The sequence below is a fragment of the Parasteatoda tepidariorum genome, chromosome 9, assembly GCF_043381705.1.
Source record: "Parasteatoda tepidariorum isolate YZ-2023 chromosome 9, CAS_Ptep_4.0, whole genome shotgun sequence".
Taxonomy (NCBI): domain Eukaryota; kingdom Metazoa; phylum Arthropoda; class Arachnida; order Araneae; family Theridiidae; genus Parasteatoda; species Parasteatoda tepidariorum.
The window spans coordinates 23,910,974-23,931,720 of NC_092212.1; the positions used below are offsets into that span (position 1 = coordinate 23,910,974).

Sequence of the window (20,747 nt, forward strand, 5' to 3'; positions counted from 1 at the left end):
ACGCCTCATCAATTTATTTATTACTCAAAGCAAATCGTTTAATCTTTCCTTATATGGAAGTGAAAGATCTTAAAATAACTTCTCTTTTGAAGTATAAATCTAATTATTATTCATTGGCATGTTTTTAGCCTTGAAGTCCCAAAATAGAATTTCTACCCTTATCTTTTACTAAAGATATTATATGAAAACGAATGAAGTTTTAATGCTTTTATTAATACAAAAGTATTTAATTATTGTATTACATATATATATATATATATATATATATATACCTTTAGATATACCTTTTAGATTAACAATGAAAAAATATCTTTATTCAATTAAAGAGAAGAAAATTATAATCATTCCACAAAGACAAATTATCAAATCTTTACAAAGACAATAATAAATTTGAAGGCAATGATAGTACGGTAAAACAAGATTTATTCGAATAGCAATAAAATGGCAATATTAATTTGCTTATGAAATTTTATGAAGTTGTATATGAAATTTTAATAATGGCAACATTTAGCAAAGAATACTTTATTTAAATTATAGAAAAATATTTCATGAAATGCACAGCAAGTAAAATTTAAGCTCTCAAGTAACATTCACATACAAAAAATAATTTTTCAAATAGTATTTGAAAATTCTAAAATCTAGAATATCTATAGTTTTTTATTAGTAGAAACTTTAAAATCTATGTCTATATACAAGATTTAATTTTAAACAGATTTGACAATGTTTTTAATTTAAATTTATTTCGGGCATAAAATCTCATTATCTGATTGCAGGGTTGCCACAGTAAAAAATGAACAAAAATAGTTGCATTTAGTAGCCTCAAGCATGAAAATAGTTGCTTGAACAGGAACAAAAATTTATCAAAAATAGTAGCCAAATAACTAAAATTACAGCTTAATTGTCAAATACTATGATTAGGACTGGGTGATGTCAGAAATTTTAAATTGTGATACATCGTCCATTAGACATCACAATATAGCGATACCCTGTGGCAGAATTTTTTTGAGCTATCTGCGACAAAGCTCTCTAGCACTAATATCTTTCTGCATGATACTTTTATAATAACAATCATATATGTTACTAACTTAAAATAACAAAAGTGCTGTGTTTACAAAAAAAAAAGAAGAAAAAAAAACTATAATTTTCTATAATTGAACATGTAATAATTTTTTATTCTAGTATTATAGGTGATATTCTCTCATTTCGTTGGGAGGGGCACACAACTTATTTCCTTCTTTGCATTTTGTAATTAATCATCACAATAAAAAAAATAATTAAAATTCATGAAATCCGTAGTAGTAATTACCGAAAAAATGATCGACGACGAAATCACGCACGAATCGGATTCCTCAAATGTGTGTTTCGTTTCGAGATTAGGTTGTTGTAATGAATAATATCATATAAAAAAATATCAGCATAAAAAAAGTAAATACTTAAATTCACGATTCGAATTTTCCATATCGTTAAAAATTTATCAGGATATTTAAAATCCCTGTGAAAATAAATATCAATAACTGCCGAAATATTACATCGATTCACGATACTATCGGCAGAAATTGAGCATGTCGAAAAGTGGTTAAGTGAATACATGATTCAAGTATTACACGTACTTTTCTGTAGAAAAGAAAAGTAATTTTTTTTTTACTTTTCAAATGAAAAATCTTTGTGCAAGAACTCTGTAACGTTCTGCGACAATGACGCCGTGTCGCTGCGATTCTGCCACAGGGTAGCGATGTATCGTGATTTAGCATATGTTCAGAAATTACCTATGGCAAATCTTTAAATCAATCAAAAATAAATAAAAAGGAATAAATCTATTACAAAAGAAAATATTAATTCTAAACATATTCTACTATAACATCAATATCATTGCTTAATTTTTTCAATTAAAATAATAAAGAAGTCAAAGTGAAAGCAAACCCAAGTTTTTTTCATTTTTCGTAAATTAAAAATGATTTAAGATTTATTGGCTTAAAAATAATAATACTGTAACAAAATATTTTACATACATGCATTAAAATTAAAAGAAAAAAAAACGAAAGTAGAAAAGAAACCAAAGAAATGTTCACTTCAGAAAAAAAAAAAAAAATTTTTAAATTATTTGTTGAAAAAAAAAACATACTTTTGAAACATCATTAGACCCTCTTTTTTTTATTTAAAATAAAAAGTAGTATTAACTAATGGTCAAATTCTGTACTTAATAAATGTAAAAATATTTTTACTTATTTATTGTATTTTCTTTTGACTATCTAACAAATTATAAAACAAGTATTGAAAGAATTTTAATAAAAATTCAAAATTCAAAAAAAAAAAAAAAAAAAAAANAAAAAAAAAAAAAAAAAAAAAAAAAAAAAAAAAAAAAAAAAAAAAAAAAAGTACTAATGTTAAATTATTAAAAAGTGTCAAAACATCATTAAACTCTATTTAATTTTTTTTTTAAATTTTCTTTCAACTAATAGCCAAATATTTTTAAAGTTTTGTTTTAAGTTTCTCAAAAATAAAAACAAATTAAATAAAGGTAAGCTTTGTTTTAATTTTTTTATAATTAAAAACTGAACATTTATTGGTTTAAAAATAATAAAATTATTATACTTACCTACATTAAATAAATTTGAAAAAAAAAAACTAACTTTTTATAACTAAGTTAAATACAAAATACCCCTCCTATTAAATTGAATCGCTTAAAATTAAAAACAATAATTGAAAAAAATCAATGAAGAATCTTTTTTTTAAAATTTATATTTTCTTTTCATTGATCAATCGAGTTCAGAACGGAAATTTAAGATAACAGCGAAAAAAGTCGCCATAGTCGCCTAAGGCCGAAAATAGTAGCAAATAGTCGCATTTTAGTAGTCTGTGGCAACCCTGGATGATCGATACCAAGCACCCTCGGTTCCTTTGCAGACNGAAAAGAAAGTAGAAAGAAAAATAAGAGAGAAAAGGAAAAGAAAAAATTTTACAGAAGGTAAATTTTGGACATAAAAAAAAAAAAAAATTTCAAATAGTATCTGAAAATTCTAAAATCTAGAATATCTATAGTTTTTTATTAGTAGAAACTTTAAAATCTATGTCTATATGCAAGATTTAATTTTAAACAGATTTGACATTGTTTTTAATTTTAATTTATTTCGGGCATAAAATCTCATTATCTAATTGATTAAAATTAAAATAATTTACATGTCTTAAATATACATAAAATATTGATTTAAAAAAATATGTTATAAAATACAATAAATAATAAAAGTTGTACTATTAATTTTACATTCCATAAAGTCGTTCATATTTTGAAATCTAAGCTAGAATAAGGCAAGCTTTTTAAAATTTACATTAAAAAATAGTACCTTTTCTGCAGCCATTGTGAAGTACTTAAAAGCTGTTTCATTATTTTGCTTCACTACAGTTCCACCTTCAAGATACATCTGTTATAAAAATATGAAAAATATTACTACTTTTGTACAAAGAAATTCATAAAATTTTATCAATTTCAATTAGTGATTAGTTAACTCATAAATAAGAATTTTTATTATTACCACTATATAATTTATAATTATCACTTCCACACAATTTAAAGGTTTTAGACCATCTTTTTTTCCCCCAAATTAACATAAATTGACCACTGGGAAGTTTGGAAATACTACATTTAACATTATTACTTTTAGCATATTTAAAAACAAAAGCTTTGAAAAACATGCAACTCGATAAATTATAAATCAAATTTTTGATAGTGCAGAATATATTTCTTCAGAAAAACTATTGAAGTTTTTTTTTTAAATAAATAAATAAAAAAAGTGTCAATTTAAAGTAAACAAATCATACTAACTTTTCCAAGAAATGCCATAGCATTGGCATTGCCTGCATCTGCAGCTTGAAGAAAATAGTTTAAGGCTCTCTGAAAAAATATCAAAATTTAAATAAATTAATATGCTCAAAAGGAGATATTATTAGTTCTAACATATTATTGAAGTGCACTTACACCATGATCCTGTTCCACTCCTCTTCCTCCTTGATAGTGTAACTGTCCAAGTCCAACCTAATTATAGACAAGCATATTATGTATAGGCATATAATATTTATTTCACAGGCTGGTCTATAATTATACTATATAATTATCGACAAGCACTGTGGAATAATTATAATATACAAATATTAAAGCATTTAGAGAGGTTATACAAATACGTACTTCAAAGAAAACTGTACTTTTAAACCATCAATTATAATTCTAAATGCTTGTCTAATTTCTCAATAACTCGATCATTATAGTCATATTCACTACTAACTGTACCACCAACATGAAAACTATCATTTAAATTAATTTTCACAAGCATTTAAAAAATTCAAAAATTGATGAATGATCCAAACATTTTTTTTAACAAATTAATCACTTGATATGATCCATAGTTTTCCCACTTGAAAATCAGATTGTTCTTTAGTAGTCATCAGTATAAAATTAATAAAAGTTATAAAGTTATTGCTTATCGGAAAAAATAAAGGTAACTAATAAAATTTATTGATCATTCTATATCATTATGCCTTTGATTCTTATTCCTAATTAAAAGCTTAAAACTGAAAGCAGTGTTTGTTTATAAGTAAAAGCTTTTTTTAAAAGTAATACTATGATGTTCCTATATTTACAAAACATTTTATGATAAACATATTTAAATCGGTATCTAAACTTCTTAATAGTTTTACAATAATTAAACAGTAAATAAGTCATATTTACTTCTCTTTGTGTAAAACCATCACCAGTCAACATATGCAATTAAAATAACGAATACAAAATTGTAAAGAATTATTAAGGATTAACATTTTGCAGTATTAATAACTAATCTTTTTAGCAATGGAATCAAAACTTTAAATAACAAAATAAATAAATTATAAATTATAAAATTATAAAATTTAAAAAACGAAATTGTGAATTGTCAAAATTGTGTCAATGGTAATAGAGCATTATGTTTATGCTCAAATTTTATCGAAACACTATAGACAGTTTTAAAAGATAATATCTCATAAGTAATAATCATTTAAGTACAGTAGAAGATCTATATGATGCAATTCTATAAACATCAATTCTCTATACACTCCATTAATTTTGCTGATGTAAATAATGAAAATCACATCAAAGAAATTTCTGAAACTAAGCAAGAATCTTTAACTCTCTGGCTACAAGAAAAAGATATTTGCTACAAGGTCATAATCTTTACAGCAAACCAAAAATTCAAAATATTTGTTGTTAATTCTAATGCTTTTGATAATTTCAGTCTTTCTCTTATTTTGAAGTAATTAGCATCTAAAGAATGTTCTAAGACATTTAAATAATGATCTGTCCTAAATATATACAGTTGAACCTGTTTATCTCGAACCTCTTTATCTCGAAAATCTCTATACCCCAAAATTTCTAAAATTCCCTACATTTACTGTCGAAAATCAATGTATTTTCCATGTTTATGTCGAACATCCGCTTCTCAAATTTTTAATGTTGTTGATGCATGCCTGTTTAGGCAGAGGGGGTGCGATTGTTCTTGTTTTCCAGTTGTGCCATCTATGGTCAAGAATTCGACTCCTGCCACATCATACGTCGCACCCACAGGCGGGGTTCGAACCCACGAGCTCTCGGACATCGGCCCAGCGCCCTACTGACCATGCTATCCCGGCTCCTCGAATTTCTAATAATAGAGCACAAATGCCAAAACTTTCTTTATCAGCATAACTTGAGACAGATGAATCTCGTGAACTCACAGGAAGTAGGGATGAACAGGTGGGGGTGTTTCTTGGAATTTCAATCACTATCCCTGCACTTTTTTAACTGGAAAAGAATACAATGATTCTGGCAGTAAGTGAGGGGTTGATGAGTAGGACGAAGTGACCACCAGGGGTTAGCTTTCCAACATAGATAAGAAAGCTAGGAATAGAAATTCATTTTTACCTCAAAATTGCAACCAATCAATCAAAGGATAATTAGGAGTTTTAAAATGAACTATAGAAAACAGTTGGCATGCAAACTTGTAGATGCCATCTATGAAAAAAGTTCTCTTCCAAAAATAAATGTGTTGGATGCTATCAGAATGACTGTTATGCTTGGAGAAATGAATTGGCAACATGCGGAACATTGACAGATGCGAAAATCATACATAATGTCAAAGGAATATCAGATGAAAAAGAAGATCATATTGATGAACTAAAACTGAATGCGAAAGAATTAGAAAAAGCTGTAAATCTCTTATAAACTATTTTTGAATCCCAGGAAAATGTTGGCTGCTAGGGATTTGCTGCTCTTTCTAACCTTAAAAGAATAATTGAAACAAAGAAGGTTAGACGTAAAAAGTCTTTGAAAAATTATTTTCAGTGTTTAATGCATATATAAAAAAATGCTTTGTAAATAGATGTATGTATAATGTAAATAGATGTATGTGGTATAATTAATTTACAGATATGCCTATATTTCTCAGCTAAAAATAAAGCACTTTTAATAGAATTTCTTAATTTAATTTAATTTTTTTAAAGTACCTGTACAACATGAAACCTCTTTATCTCAAATTTCGCCTTTCCCGTAAGATTCAAGATAAATAGGTTCGTCTGTACTGTGATGTTCAACAGATAAGTCAACATGGGTCTGTCCAGACATTTTGTCTGTCCAGACATTTTGTGAAAGGTCCTGTTTCTGCAAAATTGTGAAAAAACTATTCATAATTTGTGAATATAAAATAAGCATTAAGTCACATTCTTTCAAACAGCGTCCTGCTTTTGTGAATTTGTGCAAATAGGGTCCTGTTATGAATTTAAAAAAATGCTAAAAATCTTTTTAAGAAATTTTTATATTGAATATAGATACAAGATTCTGCTCAACAAATGCTGCTACTAAATTAGAGATGAAACATATAAATATTTGGTATTCAGCCTAAACTGCTCAACACAGAATATTCATTTCCGACAAATAATGGAAACAAAATCACTCACATTTTTAAAAATTTTAATTGACCTATTTTAAATAGCACAGTTAGTTATGTATCACTTTCAATGTGTTACACATTAAGTAAACTTAAACAATTCATAAATTTATAATATTTTATTTTAAAAAATTGACATAAAATTTTTTTTATTTACATAATATTCTACTAATTAATTTCATGAATAATAAATTGATCAATTATTTATTTACGAAAAAAAAAATTATGATTCAATATTAATAAGAATGTGCACACGATGTTTGTAAAAGTAAAAATATTTTCTTAGAATACTACAGTTGGAACTTAAACTTATTGAAACTTGGAAAACTTACTTCGTCGCGAATTGTCTTTCTCCCCCCCCCCCAGAAGGGTTTATTTGATTAACAAAACAACAATGAAGATAAACAAATTTGTGAAGAGTCCCATTAAAAGATAAATTATTTTGTGAAAGGTCCGTTAACGAACCCAAATTTCTTCTAAACAGATCCCTGGTTAAATGTTATGTGAAATGATTTATGTAATACAAAATTCTATAAAATGCAAAGCCTTATTTTTCAAGGTTTGCATAATAAAAATCTTCTACTGTTATTTTAAAATAATAAAAAAAATTGAAAAGGATGAATTAAAAAAAGTTATGAGATCGTCTTTCATACAAATATATACCTGAGCTTGCACATCCCCTTTATCAGCTAAAAATTGGTAATATTGAATTAAGTCATCATCTAAAAGCTGAGAAGAGGATCCAAGATTTTCAAACTCATCGTATAATCTTACTCTTTGAATTGCACTTCCTCCATTTGTAGACAACTCCTCCTCAACTAAATAGGCATACAATATTTTTTTATACAAACTTGAGAAAAAAAATGACACCAAATTAGCATCGATAATAAATTATATTCCAAATCAATCCATTTATATTTGTTACAACTCACTATAAAAAAACAAATAGATATATAACAGAAGTGAATCACACTTTCTTCTATTCTTATAATCTGATTTTCATACATATATTATTTTGAAAAATACAGATTTTCTATTACTATATACTGCAAAAATAATTTGCTATACAAATTCAAGCAATGAATCTTTCACAAGGAAAAAAATTAATTACAATAATATACAGTCTATTTTTTTTTTCCATTTATTTTCCTGTTAACAATTATTACAATCATTATAAGGGGAAACAATTTTTTGTTGAATTTATACAAACACTTAATCATGCCTAATTCAGGTGTGGAGATTTTAACTCTGAAATTAGTTTTGCTCCTAAAGATAAGTTTTTTTTAAATGACAATTTAAGTCTTTTTTTGTTGTTGTTGAAATGTACGAGCTTAAAAACGTCATTTTTACTGAGAGTTGTGTAAATGTTGCAATAAAGGAAGGAAGGTCTAAGGAAGTTAAAGCACATTATCAGGATTAAAATTGCATAAAAAGCTATACCCGGAAATGTCGCCGTACGAGGGGGGGCTATTCTACTATGACCTGTTCAAAACAACAAAAAGAAACAGTTTATAATACAGAAACACCCCTAGCGGTGTATGACAACATTTCCAGGCATGGGTTCCAATGCAGTTTATATCCTGATGATGTGCCATAACTCTCATGGAAGCTTGCCACAACATTTAAGCGGCACCCTATTATACATATATAACAACTTGTATATTTCAACAAAAAAACTGACTAAAAATGACATTTAAAAAACCAAAACTGTAGCTAAGAGAGAGAAACCGATTGCAGCTTTAAAATCAGTGATGTGAAAATAGCCAAGATCTGTTAAAAAAAATCTCAAGCAACAAAAACAAAATGTTCTACAACATAATTTGTTTTTATTATCTAGTTAACAGTAAACTTGAACATTTTTTTTAAAAATATTATTAACAAATCTTCAAAGAGGGAATAACACAGCATAAAAGCTACAAAAAATAAGCTAATGATGAAAATTTGGAATAATTTTGAAAAGATAAAGAAACAGAATTTAACTGTTTTTAATAAATCGATATTTTTTAGAACTTGCACAAATATGTTACCTTTTTTAGCAACTTTCTTGTAGTGATGCAACGAAGATTCACAATTAGTCTTCAAACCAAGGCCAGCCCAATGTCTATAACCCTAAAAATAAAGAACGTCAATCAGTGCAGTAATTGAAAATAGTTAAAGGTAAAATACAATGAAAAAAAGCATAAGAATGTTACCATTATCATTTGTGCCCATATGTCCCCTCCAAGAGCGGCAAATGTATAATAAATTATGGCCTATAAAAATAAAGAAATAAGGGCAGTTTTTTTTTTTAAATACATTTAAAACAAACATAAATGCTGGATTTCAAAACAAATCATAAAATATTGAACCACATAATTTCACTTCATATAAAGTTGAATCCATCAAGGTATTTTAAGTATTATAAAATATTTAAAATTTATTAGGAAAACTGAAAACAATAAATTTAAATTGCTATATATGACAAAAATAAATTTTTATAATAAAGTATGTTTAAATATAATGGTTAATAAATCCTTAAGATCAAATTTCAACAATTCTAATAATTCCTTTAATTATTTTTATTTCCTTTTTTGAAATTTAATGAAGGAAAAAATAGAGTTCAGTTAAGTTTGACAAAAAATTATTAGAAACCGTAGTCAATTTACAGTATCAAAGATTTACAGAATCATTAAAGCAAAAAATAAATTAATTAAATAAATATAAATCATTAATCACTAAATTCACCTAAGCTGCTTGAGTATAAACCCATGTAGAAACAAAAGTTTTCCTTGCTTTCCAAGCTTGATGAAAAACTCTTAAATAGTGCCTTTTTTATAATAAATAAATCTCTATTGAAAAAATATTAAATAACGAAATATTTTGACACCAAAATTATTTTAATGTTAGTCCACAATTCTTTTTAAAAGTCCTCTTTAGACAGAAAAATATTCTACTTTCTTTTAAAATTGCATGAACACAATTTCCTTATTTATGTAGTAACAAAATATTTTGGAATATTTTTTTTGTTTCATTTTATACATTTAAATCTGTTCATTTGGGCTTAGTTACTAAATTTTAAGCTTGTTAGTATGTTTAAAACTTATTCAGAGTCATTAAAATAGCTTTCATAATATTTCATTCGATTTTAATAAGTCTAATAAATATGTTTTTTAACAATTCTAATAACTTCTTAAAGCTTATTAACATACATTTCATTTTAATACAAAAAAATATACATATAATACAGCAAATACTTTTCACCAGACAATTTACAATTTAAAACTTCAAATAGATTAATGGTTGAAACAAGAAATATGAATTTCATTTACCTTTCCTAAATTAGGAGGAACTCCCAAACCAGTAGCATGCATCAAACCTAAATACTATAAATAAAATGAATGTTTATTCAAATTTTAAATAAAAAAATATAAAATTCTTAAAACAAATTTTCATTAGTTCTTGTAATTATAGAAAAGCATCAAACTTCTAAATATCCACAAATAGATAAACATTGATTTGATTATAAGAAGTACTCATTTATTTGTAAAATGCTGTGGCGAATGACACCACTTGCCACGTGAGCCTGTATCATGTTAATTTATCCATGGAAAAATTTGTTTCTTGTTTTATTTTTGTTAGATTCTGCACTACCATATTTGTCCACATGAGATCCTATATCATATTTTGCCTAAGTGAGATTCTGTACTTAGATATTTTGTTCATGTGATATTCTCTACTAAGAAATTCTGTCAACATGAAATTTTGACCTGCAATATTTTGTCAGATTAAAATTCTGGCTAGTAATACTTTAACAGGTCCAAAGATTTTTCTTCTTATTTTTTCTTCATATATTTGTTGATAAGTTTTTTCTTTTCAGTTGTTCCTGCTAAAAAAATGGTACACTCATCATAACTCAAGAAATGCTTTAAAACTATGAGGTTTATATACACACACAGGTGATATATTGTTGACTGTTAAGGAATTATTTACAAAATTAGGCAATGTGTCTTTGTTTCAACCCTCAATTTTGTAGATAATCAGAATTTTTGTATTTAAAGTTATACAAAACTCTTAAAATAACAATAAAAAATTTTGACTTTTAACGTGAAATTTCAACAAAAAAAATTTAACAATTTTTTAATAAAGAAATTTTTTTTTAAATAATTATTTCCTTATACTATAAAGCTAGTAAGCAAATCTTAACCCTTACCCGCCTCCGTAGAGGGCATTCAGGGAATACTAGTATCCCGATCTTGCAAACAAAACCCCGTATCAGCGCCGTGACAGAGCAACACACGGCTCTGAGTCACACATGAAGAATAGCCACACAATCGATGAACGAGCAGAGGAAACCGGCTCAGAACAAAAGCTTCGGATCCAAAGCTACTGGGCGGCAGCGCCAAACCAACTGCAGATGCTTGGAGNTCAGAAAATGACATAAAAGTAAGTACTGAGATTGACATACAATGGATAATTCATAGAAAAAACAATTAAATGTTAAACAAAGAACAATTTATATACAAAATTATCACCATTCAAAATCAAATATTACATTGTTTGCACTCTGCAGTAATCTATAACAAAAGACAAGTTTTGATGCAGTTTCTAAACCTAAATAATTTCTCAATTTGCCTATGCACGAACGAGAAATTTGAGAAGATTCTCTTAAGTCCAGCAGAACTAGCAGGCATTGCCATCAAGAAACAAGCAAGATTTGTAAAACTTTCATCTGCATATTTTTTAAAACTGGACCACCATGTAGCAGCTGGGGTAGTTGTTGAAACTTGACAGGAAAAATAAGTTTCAGGAAATGGGTCCGATTTGTTTTATATAAATATTTGATATACTGCACTCTTTATAATTAATATAAACAAAATAATATATATTTACAAACAATGAATTAAAAAGTTTGTTACAGTTATATGGAGTTACATTTTTCAGTTTACTTAAACAAGTTTCTGCCGGCAAAAAGCCAACCCTGATTAGAGCTCTATCCCCTGATGGCTCAGGGGATAGAGCGTTCGCCTTCCAATGAGGTGAACCGGGGTTTAATCCCGGCGATGGCTGGTCGATACGAATTCCACATCCGGCTTGCACCGACCACAATGCTGATGTGAAATATCCTCAGTGGTAAACGGATTGTGGGTTAGAGTCCCCTTGCCGTCAGGATAACCGTGCGAGGTTCTCGTAGTCTTCCTCCCATGTAACGCAAATGCGGGTTATTTCCTTCAAAAAAATTGCCCACAAAGGCAAATTTCTCCCAATACTTGATCCAGCAGTTCCCTTGTCTTCTGGATTGGGTTCAAAATTACAAGGCTACGGAGTTGAACATTAGTAGTCGTAAATCACAAAATTGTGTCGACTGCTCAACGACGGTTATAAAATAAAATATAAAGATATTAAGTCAACCATTTTCATTTAAGAAAATCGAAAAGTAATTTTTAAAACACTTCACTACTGTACCATAACAGCAAATGAGCAGCCCCAGTAATTGAAAACTACGTCTAAAATTGATGATTCATTCTTAAATTTTTTAAACAATCCCATTATAAATAACTATGAACTAATAATCCCCTTTATAAATAACTATGAATTAATAATCCCTTTATAAATACTACTATTTGCCCTTTCCAATCTAAACTGAGGTACGGTGTCATGGGAGTGCACCAATATATTTTTCATAACACTATTATGGATAAATCTCAGATCAGTGTTAATTAGTGAAGTTTCAAGGCAGACCTCAACTGTTTGATGTAGAATTTTTATTAAACATGTTTTCATTATTTTATGTTAATTTAGGTCAAAATAAGTGAGAAATATGATATTTAGCATTTTAATAATTTATATTTATGAAATGCAGCATGAAACACTGGTGTCTTTTTCTGCATTGATTGTAAAATTTTCCACACAAGGCTAATTTCCAAACAAATTTTTTTTTTTTAAATTGCACCTATTTAGATCTAAGAGAAACAGTTATTCATCATTAAAATTTCTTTAATTTACAAAATCAATTTGACTGACTGATTTGATTTGAATTTACAAAATCAATTTGACTGTTATTGAATAAGAATAAAAAAAATTATTTTTCAAAGTACTTTTTTTTTTTTGGATTTTCTATTTTAGTACAAATATAATTTCAATAATCTCACTGATTGTTTTAGTAACTATTAGACTGTTTTTTTTAATTAAAAAAAATACCAAAATATATTTTTGCTTGTAGAAAAAGATATATGAAAGGGACACCAGCGTCCCACCTGCATCAGAGGATTAACAACCAACCAGATGGAAAAAATTAATAAATAAACACTGAATTTAAAGTTAATTAAACTTTAAGACAGTGACAATATAATTATGAAATTAAGTAGTATGATAGTAAAGACTAAGACGTATACTAATATCACTACAGATTTCTTAAAAAATGTAATTCATAGTAATAAAAATAACTAATTAAAAATGATTTGATAAATTTGCAATGATATGATTTGATAATTATTTTCTAGCCATGAAGTGTTTCCTTATTTAATAATGTAGATATAAAAAAAAGTGATTTGTTGTAAGCAAAGTATTTTATTGAAAAACTAATTTGTAAGCTAACATGAAGTAGGATCAATTGATATGAATTAACAAGAAACCTTTTAATTTAAAGCATATTACCATTTGAGCAAAGGGTGAGCCTTCTGTTGCTAGTTTTTCAAACCAAAGTTTTGCAGCAGTCAAATTTTGTGGGAAAACATCCCCATAGAAATAAGCTTGGCCAACAATTTTCATAGCTTCATAATAATTTAGTTCAGCAGATTGCTTAAATAAATCATATGCTCTAAAAAAAGGAAAATACATTAATACCTTTTTCAGGATATAATATATAGCATGATAATCTCTGAAAATAATACTTAATGTCATAGAAAAATAAATATCTGAAAGTAAAGACAAGGAATTGTATTATCTATTTAACCTTCGAGGGCATAAAATGGCCTCAATATGAGGATTATAAAACAAATATGACGTTTAGGAAATTCAGTAGTATTCTTGGTTATTGCCCATACCTAATTAGAAGCAACCATAAGGCAAAAAACAAGTGCTTTACTCCTTAAAAAACTTTATGCCAGTTTGGGAGTAGCATTTGTAACAACAGTGGTCAGTATATAGTTAATATTTAAATGAATCACTTGTTTAAACAAAATAAATAATATATCACTATTTCTAAACTTCTTTGAAAAGTACATATTGTTAAAGAAAAAAATAGAAAATATATATGAACGAAAATGTAAAAAATAATATAATATATATAATGATCAAGAAGAAATTTTTTTAAAAATAAAATCTAAGATAAGGCTACAGAAAAATTCCTTTGACTTTCAAGGGCGACAATGAAGTCAACTTTTTTATCAATGGAAAATACTTTAAAAATACCCTATAGTACAATAAAAAAATAAGTTCAATTCGTCTACAATATTAACAGAAAATACAAGAAATTATGTATAACATTTATAAATTACAATAATATTTTAAAATTGAAAAACTTTTGAAATTTTTCACTTTTTGTCATCTTCAAAATGAAAAAAGTATGGATTTTTAACAACTGCTGTGAAATATTAGTTACACTATTTTTTTTTTACTGAGCAAAAAAATCATTTAAAACTCAAATTTTTTAAATAGATCTGTGAAATGCATTGACACCTTGTCGTACACACCTTTTGTAATTTTAATATTTTAGTTTCAGTATTAAGTTTATTAAAACCAGTTTGTTGTTAACTTTTTTTGTGCTAGTAATACATGTTTTTCTAATTAATTTTTTATCACAAAATGTGGACAATAAATGATTATTCAAGGGTCCTACGTGAATTGTGGGCAATAAGTTTTACAAACCCAAATTTTCAGCACAGTTTTTTAAATTATTTAATGACATTACTTGTTGAATTGTACTTCTACTAAAGTAACTCTAATATAATGAAATAAATAATTTAAGTAAATATTTTTTAATTATTCACCTTTTTTTGTCAGGAGTGGTAGCATTTAAAATCATAACAGCTGTTTCATAGAGCACTTTAGCTGAAATAAAAAAAAATATTATTATAGCTAGCTTCCAAAAACTCTATAGGTAATTTTTCTAACTATCTTTAAAAGTTATAAGTGGAATTAATCAAAGTTTAATTAATAAAAAATTTAATGCTTACATTTTAATTAATAAACAATTAAGGTAATTTATCTATTTATCTTTAAAATCAACCAATCAAAAGAAATTATCCGAAAAATGTAAATAAAAATAAAATTTAAGGAAGATTAAATTTTTAATTTAGGATTTTTGCAATAATTATATACTGTTTATTTGTTAGACAAGACTCCACATGCAAGTACTGAATAGATTTTTACATTAATATTCAGACATAAAGTTTTCAGATTTAGGAAAAAAAATTTAAAGCTAACATTTTATCATGCACAATAATAAAAATAAAATACTCCCCTTATATCACTTAATATAAACTGCCATGCTATTAAATAAGATAAGTATCTCTATCAGTAAAAGTCCCTTTTATCGATAGCAACATGATGCATTATTTGTTAAAATCGGATTTTATTAATCAAAGGTTTTTTAATTGGTTTTAATGAACTTTTATTTAAAAATAGATTTGTGGTCAGCATTGTATCAGTTACCCTATTTTTGAAGATTAGCACTAATTTATTTTCATAACCCATTGCAATGTGTAGAAGTTGTCATATTTGAAAATATTTTTCTTCAAAATTCAATGAAAATGCTTGATTACATAGATAGAAGTCAGTACATAAAAAGAAGACATGAATTTAAATCTTGTGTGCTGTTGTAGTTCATTTACGTCGCACTAGAGCTGCACAATGGGCAGAGGGGATGGCACCCCCGCTTCGGTAGTTTGACGACCTGCACGCGAAGTTGAGCACTTTACAGTAGAACAGCTTAACGAGGACCAAAACCGCACACCCTCGGTCCCTAAGCAGACTGATCCAAGTGGTCACCCACCCGCACACTGACCGCAGCCAGTGATGCTTGACTTCGGTGATCTGATGGGAACCGTATCTTAACGATCAGTCCACTGCAGGACTTAATCTTGTGTGAGTAAGTGTTCCTTTCTTTTCTTTAATGGCATGTTTTGTTTTTTTTTGTAAAAATAACTTGCAACTTAATACTTCAATCTTTACATAAGAATAATAAAAGAAAGTAAAATGGTACAAACATAGTTTTTAAATTTACAAATTTTACCTTGTTTCTCTTCTTCAGTTAATTCTCTAAAAAGCTTTTTCCTCCTCTTTCCAATATTTTTCTCAAAAGATCCAGTTTTATCAGTACTTCCTGAAGCTTGAGCAGGAGCAGGAGTATGTAAAATTTCTTTCGCATTCAAATCACTAAAAGTTGGGTTCTGATCCAACTCGTCACTTTGATCTTCAGCTGCAGTTTTTTCCATTTTATCAGACAACTGCTGCAAAACCTCATTATTTTGAGGACTATCTTTTTTCGGTTTACTTTTTGTACTTTTCTTATCCTGTTGCGCATGGTTTACCTCTGGTTCATTTCCAAATAATCTTTCATCTTGAAATGGAATGGTTATTTTAGATTCACTTTTAAAAAGCTTATCATATTCTTCAGCACTTAGTTCTAAATCCTTATAAACGTGAGTTTCCTCCGCAGTTCCGAAAAACTTTTCTGTTTCAGCTATTATTCTCTGCAAATCTTCTTCATCCAGAATCTCTTTGGCAGGGTTAGATTTCTTTTTTAAATTTTCAACAAGTTTTTTATTTAAAATACTTCTTATTTCTGCAACATACTCTGCTGGAGCCTGCTTGTCATCATGTTTTCCTGGATCTGGATCAGGTATTTTTTCAAAACTATAAACTTGACTAGGTAAGAGATCAGAAAAAATTGGATTTGTATTAGAATCAGTGTCTTGTTCATCAAATGAATCACTTTTTGATGAATCTACAGTACTTTCAGTTTGAAAGGATTCTGATTCTTTGTTATCATCATTATCTTTCTTCTTTTCATTAGAAGCTATAGTCCTTGTTAGCAGGATGATAAAGCATATATAAAATACAACACTAAAGTTCCGTTGATGCATAATGAAAGGTGTATTATCACAGTGTTACATAATCTAAAAAAGCAATTAAACATATTAATACAATTTATAATAACAATCAGTAAGAACTTGAATAAAAAGCTTGTTTCTCTATAACTATAGCGCGATATAGTCAAAACTGGCTCTTGCGCCAAAAACCCAAACAAACCCAACCCTATAACTATAAATTAAGTTAGCAGAGTATCTAGTTTTGACGTAAATATATGACTTTCATTTTTGTATTTTCTTTCAGTATAACTCATTTCCTAAACTCAAAAATTCATTTAAAAGCTATACATTAAATATTTTACGAAGATATATTTTAAAATATTGATGGAGAATTATATTAAAAGATAAAAGATGCTATTTCTTAGCATTTTATTTTATATAAGATGCAGGGATGAGATTAGCCAAAAAGCTGAATTTTCACACGAGTAAATCTTACGTGATTTATAGCAAAAATTTCAGTAGCATATTCTCATCCAGTTTCACTGATGTTATAATGCCTATATGTAGCAATAATCGCCGATATAAAAACTGCCACATTTATAGTAACTAATTCAAGAAAAAAACTTGCTTTTTACAAGAATCGTGATAAAGGATTTTTAAAATCAAGTGAATATAAATCACGATATTGAAATAAGCAAATGAAACTCGATATTGGATTTAAAAAATGTGAAAATACAAATCATGATGCGTAACTTTCAGATTGCGTAAATACGAATTACGATACGTAATTTCCAAATGGCGTTAATACGTATCCAAAGCCTAATTTTTAAATCAAGTGTAAATCGAAAAAAGAAGTTGGATATTACAACTGCAAAAATGAATCACGACATTGGATAAACTCGCATGAATACGAAATCGTTATATAGAATTTTAAAAACGCCTGCATACAAATCGCGATATCGGATTTTTAAATCTCGTAAAGAAGAATTGCAATGAACGATATTGAAAGTGTGAGAATAGGAATCGCAACGCTTAACTTTTAAATCAGGTAAATACGAAAATCGATGTTTGATATTAAAATGCAGCGAAGTCTGGATTACAAAAATACGAGCTATCAAGCAGATGGGTAAAAATGAGGAAAATCTTATTTTCTGCTCCTAAAAGCTAATAACTAAAATAAGTAGATAGATATGCAGAAGGGTTGGCAGCTACAAAGTTTGAATTTTCTATATACCTTTCGATAGATTATATCTATATATCAAATCGGAAATAAACATAATTATATTATTTCAACGGCTGAATTTTCAGAAAAAAAAAATTAGTTATTAATCAAAGTGAAACTTTTAGAGAATCTGAGTTTTTGATAAAAAGTCTTAAATTCGAGAGACAAAAGCGAAAAAGGCTGAAATCTGCTAAATAATGGATAAATCTCATCCCTGAAAATGGTTGAAGCAAAAATCCAACAGGTTTTTTTGTAGATAATTAAAAAGAGATAAGAATTTTTAAACTTTCAGAAAAGAATGAAAGTTTTATAATAAATATAAAAACCTAATTTATATTTTTTATTTTTACTACAAACATTGAACTTTACATTTTTTGGCAGTTATGAAAATAAGTTATGAAGGGAAAAAATGGTTTTAAAACAAAACTATAATCTGGTTCATTGTAATTCAATGAAAAAATTTTGAAAATCATATTTTAAAATAAGTATAAATAATTTTTAATTTTAGTTTAAAATACTTTTTTAATAATATAATTTTTTTAAAAAAATAAGAAAATCAACATTTAGTCTATATTCCATAAACCTTAAGACAATACAATTTTTCTTATATTAAAAAGAAAAAAATAATAAACATTGTCCTTCAACTTTTGTTTTTTTCCTTTTAACTTTTAATTGATAAAATAAATTACCTTTTTCCAATATAAAAAAAATTATGTTTTGAAATACAGTTGTATTTTAATTTAAATAGCTGCAACAATTTCACTTTTTACAAAATGGGATACTAATTTATGCAAATGAAAGTCCTTTATAGATTACTAAACCATCCATCAGAGAGCGCTGAATTTTGGCATACGGATAGTTTGAAGCACAAGGATGGTNGGGGGGGGTGGGTGTCGTTGACATTATGCATTCTACTACAAATTATTCCAAGCAGGATGAGCGAAAATGAATTTTCTGATAGGATTAACAGTATGTATTGTTGTAATTTAAATTGCAGACAGTTCTTTTTTTAGTTTATAGCTCCAAAATAAATTTCATTGAGGATGCACATTTTCAATAATTACTTGTATTTAGCTTGCAAGGTTCTTAGGTTAGTACAATTAAATCAAAGTGGATAATTTTCAAAGATTTTGCTGTTGATGTTATTGTTTGAATATTATTGGAATATTCATTGCTTATAAAGCTTTAGATTTTACTTATCTTAGTTTTTTTTATTTAAAAAGAAATTTTTGTTTTATATTGTACTATTTTTATATTTCTTACTCATTTTATTTTTATTGCTTTTATAATTATGATTTTATTAGAATAATTAGAGAATAAGTTAAACAAATTGATGACCATTGTAAAAATAAACATTTATTTCTATTAGTGAGAAGGAATATTTGCTCAACTATGTCACCTAAACAAAGCACTATTTGTCGACAGACACCTCAAGCTTGCCAAAAAAAAAGTTACCTGTCTTAAAAAAGCATTGAAACTAAGGGGGAAAAGGCTGGTAAACGACTGAGTACAAGCAACTTACATAGCCCTAAAATTTAAGAATGAAACAGCTGTAATTTTCTCCTCAATAAGAAAAGTGAAACTAACAGAATAAATTTCACCAAGTCAACGGTGACATCAGGTCAAATAAGCCAGTTGAAACATTTTTGGTGAATATACGCTCATATAATTCATGTTTTGAAATGAATTAATTTGATGATACACATATCCTGAGCAAGAATTACATACTAACAAAGTGCAAGGACAAATTTACCATTGTACCAAATCACTCCTATCATTGCCGAATGCAGATCATAAATTTCTACAAATTTATTTCATAGTAACACTAATGATTTTAAGTCTATCATTATTGTCAGTTAAATACTGGCACAAATTCGAACTAAGATCTACAATTAAATTATCTACCACACAATGAAAAATATCACATTTTAATAGTAGTAACTAATTTTTTTTTAAAAAAAACTGAGCTCTTACAAGAATTGTGATATTGGAAATTAAGAATGCAAAAATAGGAATCATGATATTGGACTTTTAAATAGCATAAATACAAAGACATGTCATCGCAATTTTGATCCTCTGAAGAGGGGATGGCTACCCTGCTTTGCTAACAAATTACTGACCGCAGCCAATGATCCTTGACTTTGGTGTTCAACTGCGATTATGGTCTTTATGATCAGTCCACTGCGAGACTAAAGGATTTTTAATAATTTTAAAATAATTATATAACAATACATAACAGGAAGAACACTTTTTTAAAATATGGAACTAATTTTTATAAAAAAAGTATTAAATAAATGGTATATCTGAACAACTTTAGCTATTCTCTTTTCCCTAATAAACGCATTGCATAATTTTATATGTTAACTATTTAGTTGTAAATTAGACACATTGACAATTAATATTGTATATTGATTGATAAGTTCTAAATCAGACACAACTAGGATTGAATGACTGTTTAAATATGCATGTAAAAAAAAAGTAAATGGAAGATTTCCACATCAATATTAAAACAGTTGCCAAGTTTTGACAACTTCCAGGCAGTTGAAGGCAAGAAATTGAAAAAAAAAAAAA

The 20,747-nt window shown here is 27.3% G+C and overlaps 1 protein-coding gene across 2 annotated transcripts in view; it reads right to left on the reverse strand.

Annotated features, from left to right (window-relative positions):
- Nucleotides 1-20,747, reverse strand: part of LOC107446292 (protein sel-1 homolog 1) — a 37,745-nt gene that overhangs the window by 15,943 nt on the left and 1,055 nt on the right. For both annotated transcript variants that reach the window (XM_043050751.2, XM_043050752.2), the window contains exons 2-11: nucleotides 16,156-17,041; nucleotides 14,912-14,972; nucleotides 13,578-13,740; nucleotides 10,253-10,306; nucleotides 9,137-9,196; nucleotides 8,972-9,053; nucleotides 7,608-7,762; nucleotides 3,974-4,030; nucleotides 3,821-3,889; nucleotides 3,342-3,419 (exon numbers count right to left, since the gene is read on the reverse strand). In XM_043050751.2, coding sequence (XP_042906685.1) covers nucleotides 3,342-3,419; nucleotides 3,821-3,889; nucleotides 3,974-4,030; nucleotides 7,608-7,762; nucleotides 8,972-9,053; nucleotides 9,137-9,196; nucleotides 10,253-10,306; nucleotides 13,578-13,740; nucleotides 14,912-14,972; nucleotides 16,156-17,008 — 1,632 coding nt within the window. In that variant the 5' untranslated portion in view covers nucleotides 17,009-17,041. The remainder of the gene's footprint in view (nucleotides 1-3,341; nucleotides 3,420-3,820; nucleotides 3,890-3,973; nucleotides 4,031-7,607; nucleotides 7,763-8,971; nucleotides 9,054-9,136; nucleotides 9,197-10,252; nucleotides 10,307-13,577; nucleotides 13,741-14,911; nucleotides 14,973-16,155; nucleotides 17,042-20,747) is intronic.